Here is a 17,181-nt window from a genome sequence, read left to right on the forward strand (position 1 = left end):
TGGCAATGATCACATGGATTACGTTTGGGTGTTTGGACTTTACTGAATCTGAAACCAGTCATTGCATGAACAATTTCTGCTTTATACCAAAGTCTCTCTTGATAGTAGCAGTTTATCTTGTTTGGAGAGGATTAAGTCTGTCAGTCTTCGATTGAGCCACCTGTGCTGAAGCAGGGATATCCTGAAAACCTGGCCTGTTGTTGGCCCTTGAGGAATGGAGTTGGCCACCCCTGATCTAAAGTTCTTCTACTGCAAGCAGAGGGGGGAAAAGACGGAGTTTATCTATCGATTAATAAACTTTAGAGGCCAGTGCAGTAACCACGAGCTATTTCCGTCCCATCGTGACTCCACGAAGCAGGTGATCACAATCTTCCGTCTGCTCTCGCACACTGTAATATTCTTCTTTTTATTTATTTTACATAACTGGGTTGGCAGCCAGATTTCATTTTCTTGGTGAGTAATAACAGTCTTGTTTACCACCCCTGGGAAATGTATTTGATCATGGCGGGGGCTAGTGCTTCGCTGTTCTTATTGATGGGACATCCGGTCTAAAGCAGGAGTGGCCAACTCCAGTCCTCTAGGGCCACCAACAGGTCAGGTTTTCAGGATATCTCTGCTTCAGCACAGATGGCTCACAGTCCCTGCTTCAGCACAGATGGCTCAATCAGTGGCCACCTTGAGCCACCTGTGCTGAAGATTTGGCTTGATTGAGCCACCTGTGTTGAAGCAGGGATATCCTGAAAACCTGACCCGTTGGTGGCCCTTGAGGACTGGAGTTGGCCACCGCAGGTCTAAAGTGAAGGGAAAGATGCAGTGCCCTGCATGATGTTATCTGTCCTGGCACTCAGTCGTGACTGCCCTGAAAAGAGATGTTTAGGTAAGCAGGTGTGGTTGCTAAGCATTGGGCATCAGTGGTTCTGCACAGCTCCCTGCTTCCCTGCTCCCAGCCACTAGTATCTATTATTGTGAGAACGCCACATTCAGAAAGGTTGTTGATCAAACTGCCGTTGCAGAGCTGTGCCATTCACAGTTTGAAGAACAAAATCAGCTTTTGTGGCTAATTTTTTATTTTTTAAATATGTCACTGCAGTGTAAGTAGCTCTGTATGTGGAATTTCCCAAACTGCTTGGCAGAGTTTGTGTTGTTTTTTTGGTGGCTGAGATGCACATCGCGATTTCCCAAGATCCGGTGCAGGGTGTCGTCTCCCGATCCAGCAATAACTTCCATACATTTGCATAGCAATCAGGGTGCGATATCCAGCATGGCAGTTTTAGTGAATCTGCCCCACAGACAGATAAAGTAACCTGCAGACGGCCCAGAAGAACTCGCACTGAAATTCAAATGGGGTTCACCTACTTCAAAGCACATGGCTGTACCACTGAGCCACTCCTTCCTCAGCATTTAGGCCCATGTTTACTAAGCAGTCTAATGTCATAAGACACCTTCTGGTGGCAGAACAGCGGAAAGCATCTTATGGCAGAAATGTGCTGAGTAAATATGACCCAACGGCGTTGGTGTTGGGTGTCACACCCTGATCCGGCGTTATCTGGCCATTGACCTGAATAGCTGTTGATGCTGGAATCCTGGTGTGATGTACCTACACCGACGCTCGGGGAATCATCACCTTCATGTTTTGGCGGAAAATAAAATGGAATGCCGCATTACTATTATCTGCACAAACCTCTCGAGTCCAGGCTTTTCTCCGCGCCCTATTTCCGGACAAGATAGATGTTGAATAAAACCCATTTATTTTCATGCCTGTAGCCTTGCAATTCCTGGAGTGCTTGCCCCCCTGCCTTTAAATGTGACAGGTAATGAACATTAACATGCTGCAGTATGAAGAAATACTGAGTACAAGAAGGCACGTTAATCCATCATCCATTTTGCCCGCTGGCGAGACTTACCGGCAGCGTCTCCCGGCATTCTCCTGCTTCTCCCCCTTCAACTACCGGCAATCTCTTGCAACTTCATTGAAAATAGCCGTGCGGCGTCAAAGGACAACGGGACGCAACGTGGCATCTTGCCGTCAAGCTGCCATGGCCGTGTTGCGGCTCTCTGAATATTGTGTACGAAGACGTTTTTTTATAAAATGGCTCTTCCTTGAAAGGTTATAGACCCCTGAACCGCGCGTTTCCTGTAACCGCTGGTCAGACTCTCACATCGGGTTTGGGGAATTTTGTCTCTTTCCTAGTTGCATAACTGCTTCAGCTCGGTGACATTTGAGGGCTTCCTTGCATGGACAGCTCGCTTCAGGTCCTGCCACAACATTTCAATGGGGTTTGGGTCCGGATTTTGACTAGGCCATTCTAAAATGCGGAATTCCTTCTTCTGCAGCCATTCTTTTGTAGATCTGCATGTATGTTTAGGATCATTGTCTTGCTGCATGACCCACTTTTGCTTCAGCTCATGGACGGGTGGCCTGACATTCTCCTCTAGAATCTTCTGAAACAATGCAGAATTCATGGTTGTGTCAATGATGGCGCGCCATCCAGGTCCTGAGGCAGCAAAGCAGCCCCAAACCGTCACACTCCCCCCACCATGCTTGACGGTTGGGATGAGGTTCTTCTGTTCGAACGCAGTGTTTGTTTTTTGCCAAACATAACGTTTCTCATTGAGGCCAAAAAGTTCTACCTTTGACTCGTTTGTCCAGAGAACATTGTTCCAGAAGTCTTGTGGATCATCTCTATGGGCTCTGAGGTGAACTTCAGACAGACAGCAATGTTCTTTTTAGAGAGCAGTAGTTTCCTCCTGGCTATCCTTCCATGAACACCGTTCTTGTTCAGTGTTTTTCTGATAGTTGTCAAGAACACTCACATTAGCCAAGGTGAGAGTGGCTGCAGATCCTAATGCCCGTAATATAGTGGGCGCGTGCCTGTGCGAACGCTCGTGCACGTGACACACACGTTTTGTGTGTACGGAACGTGCTGCTGTGAGCGACAGGCTTGGAAGGCACTGTGTGTCACTGTGTGTCACTGTGTGTCACTGTGTGTCACTGTGTGTCACTGTGTGTATGTGTAGAAAAAATTAAAAAAAGATGCTGTGAGAATAAATTATTTTATTAATATTGTGTACACATAAACACACATACACACACATACTGTGATAGTGGCGCAAATACTTACTTTTCGGAGTCTTCTCCAAAATCGCCCGGCTCCACGCTCACTGCCGTGCGCGCACGGCCCAATATACAATGGCTGGCTAACCACAGCCAACTATAACGTCAGCGTGCACGGCGCAGCACCCGCCCGCAATATATTACGGGCCTTAGATGTTACCCTGGGGCGCTTAGTGACTCCCTGGATAATTTGCCAGTTTGTTCTTGTAGAGATTTTGGTAGGACGACCGCTCCTGGGTAGATTGACTGTGGTCTTGAGCTTTCTCCATCTGTCTGACAGGGGATTGGTGGAGCCCCAAATCCTTAGAAATGCTTGTGTAACCCTTTCTAGACTGATGAGCATCAATACCGTCTTTTCTGAGGTCCTCAGAGATTTCTTGGCATGACGTGTTCCCACACACCTGTAAGGTGAAGACCAAACTCACAACGTTTCTGATATTTATATAAGGCATTGCCTTCCAAACTCACACCTGATCTACCTAATTATTTAATTGCCTGGTTGTAATTATCCCCTTTAATTTAGCTGATAATACCAAGGTGTCTCTTACTTTTGTACATACCCTGACTCTTACAGTAAATACTAGTTGTTTGTCTAATTCATACATCATTTTGTGTCGAAAGACATGGAATTGGTTAATATAAACCCTATTGGATAGTTTTTGGTTTTGGTTCGAGAAGGTTATCAAGGAAAAACGATGGCATTTCCGTAATTATCATTGGGGTTCACACTCTTTTTCTCGCCCCTGTAGATATAGAAGTAGATACGCGCACATATTATGAGCAGGAAACCTTTTTATCAGCATGAACACTCTTGTTATGAATATATTTCATTGCTCTGCAGGTTTGTTATTGAAGGCTTTATAAATGCATCTTGTTTCTCTGCTGTGTCCTCCAGATCAGTTTAACACTACATTGTTAATTGTGATTCCGTGCTGCCTTTCATATGGAAAGCACAGCCCAATCTGTTTAAATTGGCCTTCATTTCCTTCTGAGGAACACATCTGTTATAGACTTCGGCTTTTTATTCAACATTAAGCTATTAGGACACGGTCTGGCATCTTGCAGTTGCTGCCACTCCCCCGTTTTATTAGTCTTTCATATCTATTTAATTTAAGAGAGCTCTGGCTGGTATATATTGTGTGAAAGTCAATGTATCCTGTATCCCATCTAGATTATCCTTGCAACAAAGAATTCTTGGAAATGTTGGCAATTTACTGCAGAAATGTACATGATGTTTGTGAGTTCTAAAATAGCACTGTGGGCTTCTAAGCAGCACAGATAATATGCAGCAGGGTAAAATTACACGGTTTAATTTCCTGCTGGAACAATGTTGCCTGTTTTTATTTTAATGCCCCCCCTGAACCCGAGCTTGTTTCCTGCGGTATGTATTTCCTGAGTATCCGGAAAGCTTTCATCGAGAGGCCGGCACTGCAGTACATTACCTGTCCTCTAACACTCTGACCCGGAGCCACAAAAGGGTGGCCAGCGGTAGTGCGCTCTATTAACATTCGAATGACTGGGAGTAACGGCGTGCTAACAAGTCTCAGGCTCAGAGACCGGTTGGTGCATATCGGCCTGCTGCAGCTCTGGCAGTTACATTGGTTTGTAAGAAAATGAAATTCCGTATAAATTGCTTTTACTTTTCATTTTTCACCCCGACCAGATACTTCTTTGGGGAATCTTTTCATTAGTTTTTAGTCTTGTGTTTAGAGTTTGGGGAAACATTAACCCCTGGAATTTACAAACCCCTTTCTCTTACACACAAGGCCCCTCACTAACTCCTTCCAGTAACAACGCTGGACTCCATAGTATATCATGTTTTATTATTCAGGCTTCGCTGTCTTTGTCTATATTTGAAACGTTATTTAACGTACCTTGCATTATACAGCATTGAAGGTGGTAGAGAAGCAGTTACATCGGAATAGGTGACACTGTTGGCTCAGTCTATGGCAGACAGCCTGCAATATGCATTCCTACGTCCTCCCGATCGCCCGTCTTATACTACAACAAGTAGTCTGATTTCCCACCCTCACTCAAGGCCAAATAAACACTGAAGTTTCTGGTTGCAGCCAGAGTTGTTGAGCACCTTATTAGTTTTATGTTATTGCCAGGCTGATTTCTCTCACTCACTGCTCACCTTCCACTGCCCCTGTATTCAAACACACAGCTCCTAATAAAATTCAAGGACCCCGTTCGTATGTGTAAGGCTCAGAGGACTGTCCCATGTCTCTAACTCCAGCCCACCCTCTTTCCTAAACATACCTTTCTCAAAGGAAGCCCGTTTGGACCTGCAGGGCAGAGCTGACCTCACTCGTTCCCCTCGTCCTGTTTACCTGCGTGGGTAGTGCTGTCACGGAATCTGCCTCTCTTCTGCAATGTGCAACAATGTATTCATATTATTTATAAGTTCCCTTCTGAATTGTTCCACAAGGTATAATCAATGAAGCCAAATCATATGACTGCTATAGATAGCATTTTGGCATAAAATGAGTGAGGTTGTGTAAACCCGTTACTGCTGTGTTACTGCTAGTACCGTGTTAATCGTGAGAGATGACATTTCAGCTGTAATTTGCAGATCTGACAGAATAGTAGTATCGGGGAGCAATTCCTTCTTTTTCAATTATAAACATAAAAGTTGCATTTTTTTTTATAACACCGTTTTCAATTTCGATGTCCCCTTCCTTGTTATTGTATAACGCCCTCTAAATAAAGGGCCAGCGAGCTTTCCCCAGTTGCTTAACAGGTTTTCGATTTTGAAACCAAGCTCAACACCCTTCCACCAATGGAAATGGGACCTAAGTGTATATGAGCAATGAATGGAAAGCAAGTAAGATAAACATCACAGTTCGAGTTTCACGTCTCTTGGGTTAAACTGCTCGTTTCTATTTCTTCTCTGTCAATTAGACAGTACAATGCCGATCACGTTAGGAGTATGTCCGATGTTTGCCTTTCTCTGGACAGTACACCGTGTTAAAGTACAAAGATTGCACAGTACGGATGTTGCCAAAGCTATACCACAAAAACAAATCAATGGGCCTCATCTTCAAATAGACAACAAGGATATAATTGTAACTTCATATTGATCTGTTCTTACCCATTGAATTACCAGCCTAGCAGGGCGCTTTTCCTAAGCGCTAAGATTTGGCAGCCTTTTGCATTTCATATTATTTCTAATTCTCACCGTGCTCCATAGATGTGTTAGCGCACTGTAGTCCAGACAGTGTAAAGAGGGGGAGCCCTTTAAAGGCCCAGTCCAGTTTGCAGTATTTATTGGAGCTGCAATCAAGCCAAAGGCCTAGATCAGGGGCGGCTACCTCCCGTCCTCAATGGCCACCACAAGGTCAGGTTTTAAGGATATCCCAGCTTCAGCACAGGTGAGCCGCCTGTGCTGAAGCAGACTCTTCAACTGAACCACTGATTGAGCCACCTGTGCTGAAGCAGGGATATCTTTATACCTGACCTGTTGGTGGACCTTGAGGATGGGAGTTGGCAACCCCTGGCATAGATGCACTAAGCTCCAGTAAATCAGGGCACATAACGTTGCCTAGAATAAGAATGGTCGTTATGTTCCCCGTGGTAACACCGTATCCATAAAGCTAGTGATATGCATCGTCCGTGCCACATCTCATTACAATGGGGTTCGCGTCACATTGTAGCATAATGTTATGCTTATCTTCCAATAAGGGCTTTTGTTGGAGTGGAGAGAGGAGCGGGAAATAGCACCTACTTCAATCCTGCTAAACTGTGGCATTACCCTTATCCGGAAAAGCCCTATTTCAGGGTGTGGCTGGGAGTAACGGCAAGATTAGTACTGACTTAAATAACATAAAGTGCCAGCGTTAGCCTTAACGGCCTATAGTGAAATGATGATATGATAGCGCCTAATTTGCGTATCATCGTTGGCGCTATGCTCTTTACGGGAGAAAACATGGCGTGATGTTGTTATTGACCTTGCTGAATACAGTGTTACTATTATAAATATACATATCTATATATTCATGGAAATATGTTGGGTTGCATCACAGTGGGCATTCCAGAGGTGTGGGGCAGTCAGTGAGAGAGATTTAAGGCGGGAGAGGGCTTTAGATACTAAGGGGGTAGAAAGAAGACATCCTTGAGAAGAACGCAAGAGTCGGGATGGTGCATAGCGAGAAATTAGGGCTGAGATGTAAGGAGGGGCAGAAGAGTGTAAAGCTTTAAAAGTGAGCAGGAGAATTGAGTGCGAGATGCGGGATTTGATAGGAAGCCAGGAGAGGGATTTCATGAGGGGAGACGCTGAGACAGATCTAGGAAAGAGTAGAGCGATTCTGGCAGCAGCGTTTAGGATAGATTGTAGGGGAGACAGGTGAGAGGCAGGAAGGCCGGACAGCAGGAGCTCTCTCTGTGTATCAGAAGTCAGTCAGTCTGTGTGCTCTGTGTGTATGTGTGTGTGTATGTGTATGTGTATGTATCAGGAGTCATTGTGTGCTCTCTGTGTGTGTGTATCAGGAGTCAGTCAGTGTGTGCTCTGTGTGTGTGTGTGTATCAGGAGTCATTGTGTGCTCTCTGTGTGTGTGTATCAGGAGTCAATCAGTGTGTGCTCTGTGTGTGTGTGTGTATCAGGAGTCAGTGTGTGCTCTCTGTGTGTATCAGATGGATTTCCCCAGGGTGTCACATTCTCTCACTCCATCTCCAGTCTCAGCCCTATTGAGGCAGCGTCACGGAGGAGGAACCCAGGGAGGAGGGTACAGCCAGATGTGATGTCAGCAGCCAGCACCTCTCTCACACACACAGCCAGCCAGCAAGCATTCATACCTCACACACACACAGAGCCAGCAAGCATTCATACCATCAACACATCTCCTTCTCAGATCTCTCTCCCCTGCGGGTTTCATAAGGTAAGAAGAAGGCAAATCAGAGCTGTGGGTTCAGAAAACAGAGTTTAGGTCAGGAGTGGCTAACTCCAGTCCTCAAGGGCCACCAACAGGGCAGGTTTTAGGGATATCCCTGCTTCAGCACAGGTGGCTCAGTCAATGACTGCACCACATGTGCTGAAGCAGGGATATCATGAATACCTAACCTGTTGGTGGCCCTTAAGGACTGGAGTTGGCCGCCCCTGGCTTTGTGTGTTGTTCTGTAGATCAGTGCAGAGTGCTTGCTTTTAAGGGTTTTGTGGGGAGCTGCATGTGTATCTGTGTAACCTTTTAACTGCCAGAAGAGTCTTTATGCTTTGCCAGTGTTTCTAGCTATGGATGAGTTAATGCTACACAGCGATGTAAAACTATATTGCTTTACACAGTTGTGTATCATGAAAGTAAATCGCATTTGTTTTCATGAGGTGTGTGTGTGTGTGAGATATATATATATATATCAATATAAGCACACATATATACATGTATTACACAATACACAGATAAATTATGCATTGTATTAATATGCTATGTAATGCGCTGTTGTATATAGAGTGCTTTGTAGCCATACAAGCGCTTGTTTCAGGTATATATCACTTCTGTTTAACCCAATTGGTTATGATGCTGTCTAGAAAGTATCGCAGAGCAGTGGACTCCCAAATTGGGGGCTGGGTACCAAGTCGGCAGTGTTAAGATATACAGGGTTGGTGTTCCCTTCAGTGCCTGATAAGACCCCTTAAATTGGCAATCCCCCCCCCCCGAAGTCTATATGAGGTTAACTTGTATAATGTTAATACTGCCGGTGTGCCTAACTCCAGACCTCAAGGGCCACCAACAGGTCCGGGTTTAAGGCTATCCCTGTTTCAGCACAGGTAACAATCATTGGCAAAACTTGACCTGTTGGTGGCTTTTGAAGGCTGCAGTTGACAGCTATATTTATATATATATATTTGTGTAATGTCTACACTGTACTGGGTTTAATATTTCAAATGCTTACATGTTTTAAAACTAAAAACAGCGTCGGAAAGGACAAAAAAGAAATATTGGTCAGCGTGGGCAAAGATTCCTGTGTTCTGGGCCTGCCGGGGTAAGCAGCGGTCAGTATGCCCACAGATTCCTGTGTTCTGGGCCTGCCGGGGTAAGCAGCGGTCAGTATGCCCACAGATTCCTGTGTTCTGGGCCTGCCGGGGTAAGCAGCGGTCGGTATGCCCACAGATTCCTGTGTTCTGGGCCTGCCGGGGTAAGCAGCGGTCAGTATGCCCACAGATTCCTGTGTTCTGGGCCTGCCGGGGTAAGCAGCGGTCAGTATGCCCGCAGATTCCTGTGTTCTGGGCCTGCCGGGGTAAGCAGCGGTCAGTATGCCCACAGATTCCCGTGTTCTGGGCCTGCCGGGGTAAGCAGCGGTCAGTATGCCCACAGATTCCCGTGTTCTGGGCCTGCCGGGGTAAGCAGCGGTCAGTATGCCCACAGATTCCTGTGTTCTGGGCCTGCCGGGGTAAGCAGCGGTCGGTATGCCCACAGATTCCTGTGTTCTGGTCCTGCCGGGGTAAGCAGCGGTCAGTATGCCCACAGATTCCTGTGTTCTGGGCCTGCCGGGGTAAGCAGCGGTCCTGCCGGGGTAAGCAGCGGTCCTGCCGGGGTAAGCAGCGGTCCTGCCGGGGTAAGCAGCGGTCCTGCCGGGGTAAGCAGCGGTCCTGCCGGGGTAAGCAGCGGTCCTGCCGGGGTAAGCAGCGGTCCTGCCGGGGTAAGCAGCGGTCCTGCCGGGGTAAGCAGCGGTCCTGCCGGGGTAAGCAGCGGTCCTGCCGGGGTAAGCAGCGGTCCTGCCGGGGTAAGCAGCGGTCCTGCCGGGGTAAGCAGCGGTCCTGCCGGGGTAAGCAGCGGTCCTGCCGGGGTAAGCAGCGGTCCTGCCGGGGTAAGCAGCGGTCCTGCCGGGGTAAGCAGCGGTCGGTGTTCACGTCAGTCTGCTAAACCAGGAAAAAGACTCTTTTTTTTTTATTCCTCACCTGCTCTGTTGCTGATTCATGGTGACTTAGTTACATAGTTACATGGTGACTTAGTTACATGGTGACTTAGTTATATAGTTACATGGTGACTTAGTTACATAGTTACATGGTGACTTAGTTACATAGTTACATGGTGACTTAGTTACATAGTTACATGGTGACTTAGTTACATAGTTACATGGTGACTTAGTTATATAGTTACATGGTGACTTAGACTGTGCAATCACTGAATACTTCAGCTAGATTTTATTGCAGACAAAAACATTTTGCACCTGTAGGAAATGTGTACTTAAGTTTAGGCTCATTTTGCTGCTCTTTTGCAAGAATCCAGGGACATTGGCCTCCGAATCCACTGGAAAGGGGACAGATGGTTTTTGGACTGAGAACTATTGTCTACTTAAAGTTGTCTTAAAATGAGTTTTCTCTTAAAGTGACAATCACAACAGGGGAGGCCAACTCCAGTCCTCACGGGCCTCCAACAGGTCAGGTTTTCAGGCTATCCCTGCGTCAGCAAAGGTAGCTCAATCAACTGACTCAGTCTTCGACTGCACCACCTGTGCTGAAGCAGTAATATCCTGAAAAGCTGGTGCTCCTGGTTGGTGGCCCTTAGGGACTGGAGTTGGCTAACCCTGGGGTATGACAATGGGAATCCTACGGCCCTTATTACACCGGGAAACATTGCCCCGTGCTCATGTTTTAGGGGCTGTATACAAACGTAGCGCAGATGGAGCGCCTGACGCGTACTACGGTCACGTCATGCAGAAGTGCAGGAGGATCCATGGCCACGGAGGTGGCACGACCCCCCGGCACTGAAAGGGTTAATTAAATGCCCAGTTACCGGCGTGTGCCGTCCCGGGACATGAGACCTAATAACAGCAGACTTCCGGATGCAGAGAAACTCCCAACCTGTTTGCACTGTGCATGGAATAAGGAGAATTACACAGCTACTTACCTGTGTGTTATTTCTTGTGACCTGTGTTGCAAAGCTTGTTGCTATCACACTGGTTGTGCTGTATACAAAGCAGTGGTGCCATGGATACCCTCACCCTCACCCATTGCATTAATGGGGCAATCAATATTTGGTGATTTACATACATACGTTGAGTTGACTTTTCTTTCTTTTTTGTATCCCCACCACACGCCTTGTTGTAAAATCATTCAATAGTTTTCTGTTTTGGAAATATTTTATTTCCTTTGGGGCTTACTAAAGATGGCAGCCATTCTGAATTTCCAAAATGACTTCAATACTCCGCCTTTTATTACTGGTAAAGTTTGCGGCATTCTTTCCCCTGTTTTTATGTTTGCTCTTGAAAGCAGAAATCCCCTCTTTTATTCTGTACCGGCTTGGTACCTGGGAGGGCCCATCAGAGCAGAACCGCGCTATATCCAGTTCCAGGCCACCCCCACCCTTGTTCCCATGATATTCTCTGGTGCAGTTACCAGTATTACGTCTAACTAACGCGGTTCAGCTCCAGAGACCCCAGGGGGGATATATATATAATTTCATTTAGATCAGGGGTGCTGAACTCCAGTCCTCAAGCTGCAGACTTCTGCAGCTCACTTATTCTGAAGGAGAATTGAGCAGTTAATTGTAAAATGCTCCAAACATATTATCAGCAAAAATGATAAAAAGATTTTTCACATTCATTAACACTTCGTCCTAAAATCTTTCTATTTTGGAAGTTGTTTTTTGTTTGTTTTTTAAGCAAACCTTAATTGAAACCTTAAATATAGTATACGTATAATGAAATGCTATTTAAAGTTTGCCTCTGTCACTGCCTTATCTCAGTCTTGGTTATTACATAGCTGGTGCTCAGATATTATACGTTATTACTGGCTGGAGTCCATCTGCCAGTCCTGTTCCAAGTGATTACTCTGTGTGTGAACATGGAGGGTAATCTTCAGATGTTAAAATAAATAAATAAAAATGATTTAAATACTTTGGTGATATAGTTGCAAGTCCCCCGCTACTGACTATCATGGAAACAAAGCGTCCACGTGCTTTGGCGGGTAGATCTGTTTTGTATGATTTCACTCATAATCTCTATAACCTTTATTTAGAAATCCGGGTTTTACACAATCCCCTGGAGGAAGTGTGTGTCACAGATCACAACACACAATCACTTTCGATCCTATGACCCCTATTTCAGCAGAATAGAATTATCCGTCGATGAAGTTCATGTAAAGATGTTCTTTGCGTGCGTTTCTGATTTTAAATGCAGTGTTAGCCATAATCTTTTTGCAATGTTCAGAATTAGGTTTTGGAGACACAGGAAACGTGCAGTCTTCTTTCCTCATTGTTTTAATGTACAGGCATACCCCGGTTTAAGGACACTCACTTTAAGTACACTCGCAAGTAAGTACATATCGCCCAATAGGAAAACGGCAGCTCACGCATGCGCTTGTCAGCACGTCCTGAACAGCAATACCGGCTCCCTACCTGTACCAAAGCTTTGCGCAAGCGGGGAGACTATAGAGCCTGTTACAAAAGCGGTATTTACATCAGTTATGCACGTATATGACGATTGCAGTACAGTACATGCATCGATAAGTGGGGAAAAGGTAGTGCTTCACTTTAAGTACATTTTCATTTTACATACATGCTCCGGTCCCATTGCGTACGTTAATGTGGGGTATGCCTGTAATTGTTATACAGAGTGAGAAGTGAGACTTCCTTTTCAAGAGATCTCATTCATCATGTAGGACTGTGGTTTCAGCCAAATTGCCACGTACCTGCCCGTCTAGACGTGGGGGGCCCTGTTTCCATAGGGCCCCACCAGTAAATACATTGCCAGTGATGTGGAATAGAACTTAATTGAAACCATCAAAGGAAATGGTCTCGGACAAATTGTTATCACCATGCAAAAAATGGCGTTTTCACTTGTCTGCCTCTGATATACTTGGAGAAAGTGAGGTGAGAAGTGTCATTGAAATGATCATGAAGGATCCATATAGTCTACAGCAAGGGTGTGAAACTCCGTCCTCAAGGGTCACCAACAGGCCAGGTTTTATGGGTATCCCTGTTTCAGCACAGGTGGCTCAATCAGTCTCTACTTTAGCACAAGTTGCTCAGTGTTCGACTGAAACACTTTTACAGCCACCTGTGCTGAAGCAGGGATATCCTGAAAACATGACCTGTTGGTTGGTGGCCCTTGAGTACTGGAGTTGCTTACCCCTGCCATATTGGCAAATCTTTCACCTATATTGACTAATTTCCATAGGGGTTTAAAAGACTTGCTGCTAAGAGATTCCTCTGAAGTAGAGGATTTAACTGAACACCCCAATATTTTCCAGCTACTCGAAGCCCATAAAGTGTGTATAAAAGGTGCAATAATTACTATAGCAACTTAAAAAATAAATAAACGGCAAGATTGATCTCTCGAAGCGTAAAATATGTAAAAGGGACAGAATCTTTATATAAAGCTGACCCTCAACGAAAAATTATCAAAAAGTGCTGAAAATTAGAGGCGGCCTAAGGGTAATTCAAGTTGATTGACCCGGCGTCTTAATTTTCATCACGTAAGCTGGAAATCTTCTGTTCCTTTCCTCCGCCTGGGACTTTTGCGAGGAGCTTCAGTTATTTGGGGCCCGTTCCTCTGTGGTGTTGCGAACTGTTGTGATCACTGAGATCCACTCTCATTTTATGTGTGTTGTACATGGTCCAAGTGTACATATAAATTGTATTTTATTTGCCTAATTTCGTCTTTGTTTTTTCTCCCTTGCGCCCCTTTATGTATGTTTGCATTTGGAAATTGCCCCGCTGATCACGTGCGATCGTGAGCTGCTGGGAGAATGACACAGACTATGAAGAGATAGGAGTCCTAAGGACTTCGCGCACTGTCTCTTTGCTAAAGATATTATCACTCTGAGTTCAAGTGTTTTCCGTTCTGGATGCTTTTAAACATTCCATTGAGGATTTGAATTTAAATCATTTATGGAATGATCCAGCTGTGAGAAGTGGTGTCCCACAGGAGTGCAATATCTCCTTCTTCATGGTGTGTTATTGTGTGTGTGTCTCACAAACATCACATCCTTGGTCACATTTGCTGCATTGAATCATGTATACCAAATTCCTGGATGTGCAGCAAAATGTTCCTTTGACATTGAATGTTCTACACTGGCGACACACTTTATTCGAGCTCGGCTAGTCCCACGAATTCGGGTATACCCGGGTGTATTGAGGTTTGTGACTGTTTTCTGCCCGAGTGCATTGGGTTATTTTCCAGGCAGGGATTAAAGCATTTTATTCCCGCTGGCTGCAATACTGCACAGTATATATATATATATACTGCATTACAATTCATGAATTTATGCCATCTGGTAGACACGCGAAGCATTGCAGCCTATTAAATCCTAATCATTATCATTTAACAGATCAGCCGCCCGTCAGCCAGGCATGAACCCAGGCTGGGAAGGCAAACGCAACGGGGCTTGTCAGAGGTGAGGAGCGGCTCATTCCAGGTATCTGCCAGGTACATACTGGGTATTTGCTCGAATAAAGTGTGTCGGTGCAGTACATTTGTGACTGGCTGTGGGATCTTGGCATATATGTTTGCAAAGTTTGCAGCGTGTGTTGTTGCACGGTCTTGTGCCATTAACAGCGCCATTCAGTTCGTTATGAAGTATTCTGCTGACTAACTTCTGTCTGAGCTTTGGCGGTTGATGCAAGGATGGGAAATGCAAGGATGGGAGGTTTGGGGAAGATGTGTTTTAATGTTGCATCTTCTGTCAGCATGGGTTACAGATCTTTGATTATTTTCCTCTATGGCAGGGTTGTATGGCCACAAGTGGTTTGTGTGTGGCTATTTCTTCTTCTTGTATTGGAGCAGATGTTCTCATGAGGCTTTCAGTGCAGTTATGATAGTTGTGGCAATAGTCTTTGGCTTGTGTCCCAACTCTTTCAATGATTCAGTAAGGGTTGTGAGGTATCCGTTTCTGTCTTTAGTGTCCGAGCATTAACTCCCTGATGGATGTACAGGTGGTCCTCGCTTAACCAACGGCATGCGTCCCGTAAACCGCCGTCGGTTAACGGACCGTCGGGTCAATGTTAATCAGCGGCGGATAAGCGGGTCCGTCATCGGTTAATGCGTCCAACAGACTGCATTATGTGGCGTCGGATACTGTGGATATCGCATCTGTTGGATACCGAGGACTCACTGTATATAGTCCTGTGTCTCACTGTATATAGTCCTGTGTCTCACTGTATATAGTCCTGTGTCTCACTGTCTGTAGTCCTGTGTCTCACTGTATATAGTCCTGTGTCTCACTGTCTGTAGTCCTATGTATCACTGTCTGTAGTCCTATGTCTCACTGTCTATAGTCCTGTGTCTCACTCTATATAGTCCTGTGTCTCACTGTATATAGTCCTGTGTCTCACTGTCTGTAGTCCTATGTATCACTGTCTATAGTCCTATGTCTCACTGTCTATAGTCCTATGTCTCACTGTCTATAGTCCTGTGTCTCACTCTATATAGTCCTGTGTCTCACTGTATATAGTCCTATGTCTCACTGTCTGTAGTCCTATGTATCACTGTCCCTTTCATCCATGTATTGCCCTGTCTGTTTATTCCTTCTCTGCATCATCTGCCTTAGATTGGTATCTTGTTTTTCTTTTTTACACCTGTGTTAAACTCCTGGAATATTCTCGAAAGCCTGTCTTATAATATCTATTGTTAGTCCAAATCAAAAAAAGGTATCGCCTAATACGGGAGTAATTATTTACTCTGCACTATCGCACCCGGACTAACACGCCTATATCTATTTAAAGCTTGAATAGGGAAGTTAAAAATGGAAAGAAAAAAAGATACAGCTCTCTGTTGTATTTCCTCATGGGGAACTTCCTAAAGAAAATGATGGTGTGGCCTGGGTCTGTGACTCATTCTGGGGACGGAATAATTCATGAAACTCTCTCTGCAGACAGCGTGACCTTAACTAGATCACATGCTTCTGTCTCATTGGGTATGAATCCTGCACAGCTGACTGCCGAGAACAGTCACCTGCTTTCCGTAATCTACCTGCTGTTGTCTACTTTGCTTTATTTCCTCTTTGCCAAGGCCTTTTGCCACCGGTTTCTCACGCCGGTGTGGGCAGCTTCAGTCCTCCAGGGCCACCAACAGGTTTTCAGCATATCCGCTCTTCAGCACAGGCTGCTCAATCAGTCAAGGACTGAGCCACTTGTGCTGAAGCAGGGATATCCTGAAAACCTGGCCTGTTGGTGGCCATTGAGGACTGGAGTTGGCTACTCCTGATCTAACTCCTTCACTTTCATTGGGCTCTCATCTCCACGCTGTTCTATGCCCCATTATATTATCAGCCGGTATTTTTCACAGTAGAATGCATTTCTCCAGCTGCCCGCTCCCTAATAATATCCTCGTGGTATCCGTCTGGCCTTCACAGTGAGCCGTAACGTCCCCGCTTTTCCGGCCACTTAACAATGCTCTGTATATTCTGTGACATACGTAAGTTTAAGATGTTACCGTGCCCATAGTCACAGTGCATCAGGCAGAGCTCTAACTTGTACAGTAAAGAAACCGGGTGTGCAGAGTAACCGAGTGTGGGGAGTAAAGAAACCGGGTGTGGGGAGTAAAGAAACCGGGTGTGCAGAGTAACCGAGTGTGGGGAGTAAAGAAACCGGGTGTGCAGAGTAACCGAGTGTGGGGAGTAAAGAAACCGGGTGTGCAGAGTAACCGAGTGTGGGGAGTAAAGAAACCGGGTGTGGGGAGTAAAGAAACCGGGTGTGCAGAGTAACCGAGTGTGGGGAGTAAAGAAACCGGGTGTGCAGAGTAACCGAGTGTGGGGAGTAAAGAAACCGGGTGTGCAGAGTAACCGAGTGTGGGGAGTAAAGAAACCGGGTGTGGGGAGTAAAGAAACCGGGTGTGCAGAGTAACCGAGTGTGGGGAGTAAAGAAACCGGGTGTGCAGAGTAACCGAGTGTGGGGAGTAAAGAAACTGGGTGTGCAGAGTAACCGAGTGTGGGGAGTAAAGAAACCGGGTGTGGGGAGTAAAGAAACCGGGTGTGCAGAGTAACCGAGTGTGGGGAGTAAAGAAACTGGGTGTGCAGAGTAACCGAGTGTGGGGAGTAAAGAAACCGGGTGTGCAGAGTAACCGAGTGTGGGGAGTAAAGAAACCGGGTGTGCAGAGTAACCGAGTGTGGGGAGTAAAGAAACCAGGTGTGC

At 45.7% G+C, this 17,181-nt stretch overlaps 1 protein-coding gene across 4 annotated transcripts in view; it reads left to right on the plus strand.

Moving 5' to 3' along the window:
- The window catches only part of ZC3H12B (zinc finger CCCH-type containing 12B), a 49,552-nt gene that overhangs the window by 17,409 nt on the left and 14,962 nt on the right, over positions 1-17,181 (plus strand). The window contains exon 1 of one of the 4 annotated variants that reach the window (XM_075573552.1): positions 7,771-7,992. The exons of the other annotated variants lie outside the window; for them this stretch is intronic. Within the exon in view, the coding sequence (XP_075429667.1) occupies positions 7,855-7,992 (138 nt within the window). The 5' untranslated portion in view covers positions 7,771-7,854. Of the gene's footprint in view, positions 1-7,770; positions 7,993-17,181 lie in introns of those variants that run through there. 4 annotated transcript variants of the gene reach the window in all.

Source organism: Ascaphus truei, chromosome 16, assembly GCF_040206685.1.
Source record: "Ascaphus truei isolate aAscTru1 chromosome 16, aAscTru1.hap1, whole genome shotgun sequence".
Lineage (NCBI taxonomy): Eukaryota > Metazoa > Chordata > Amphibia > Anura > Ascaphidae > Ascaphus > Ascaphus truei.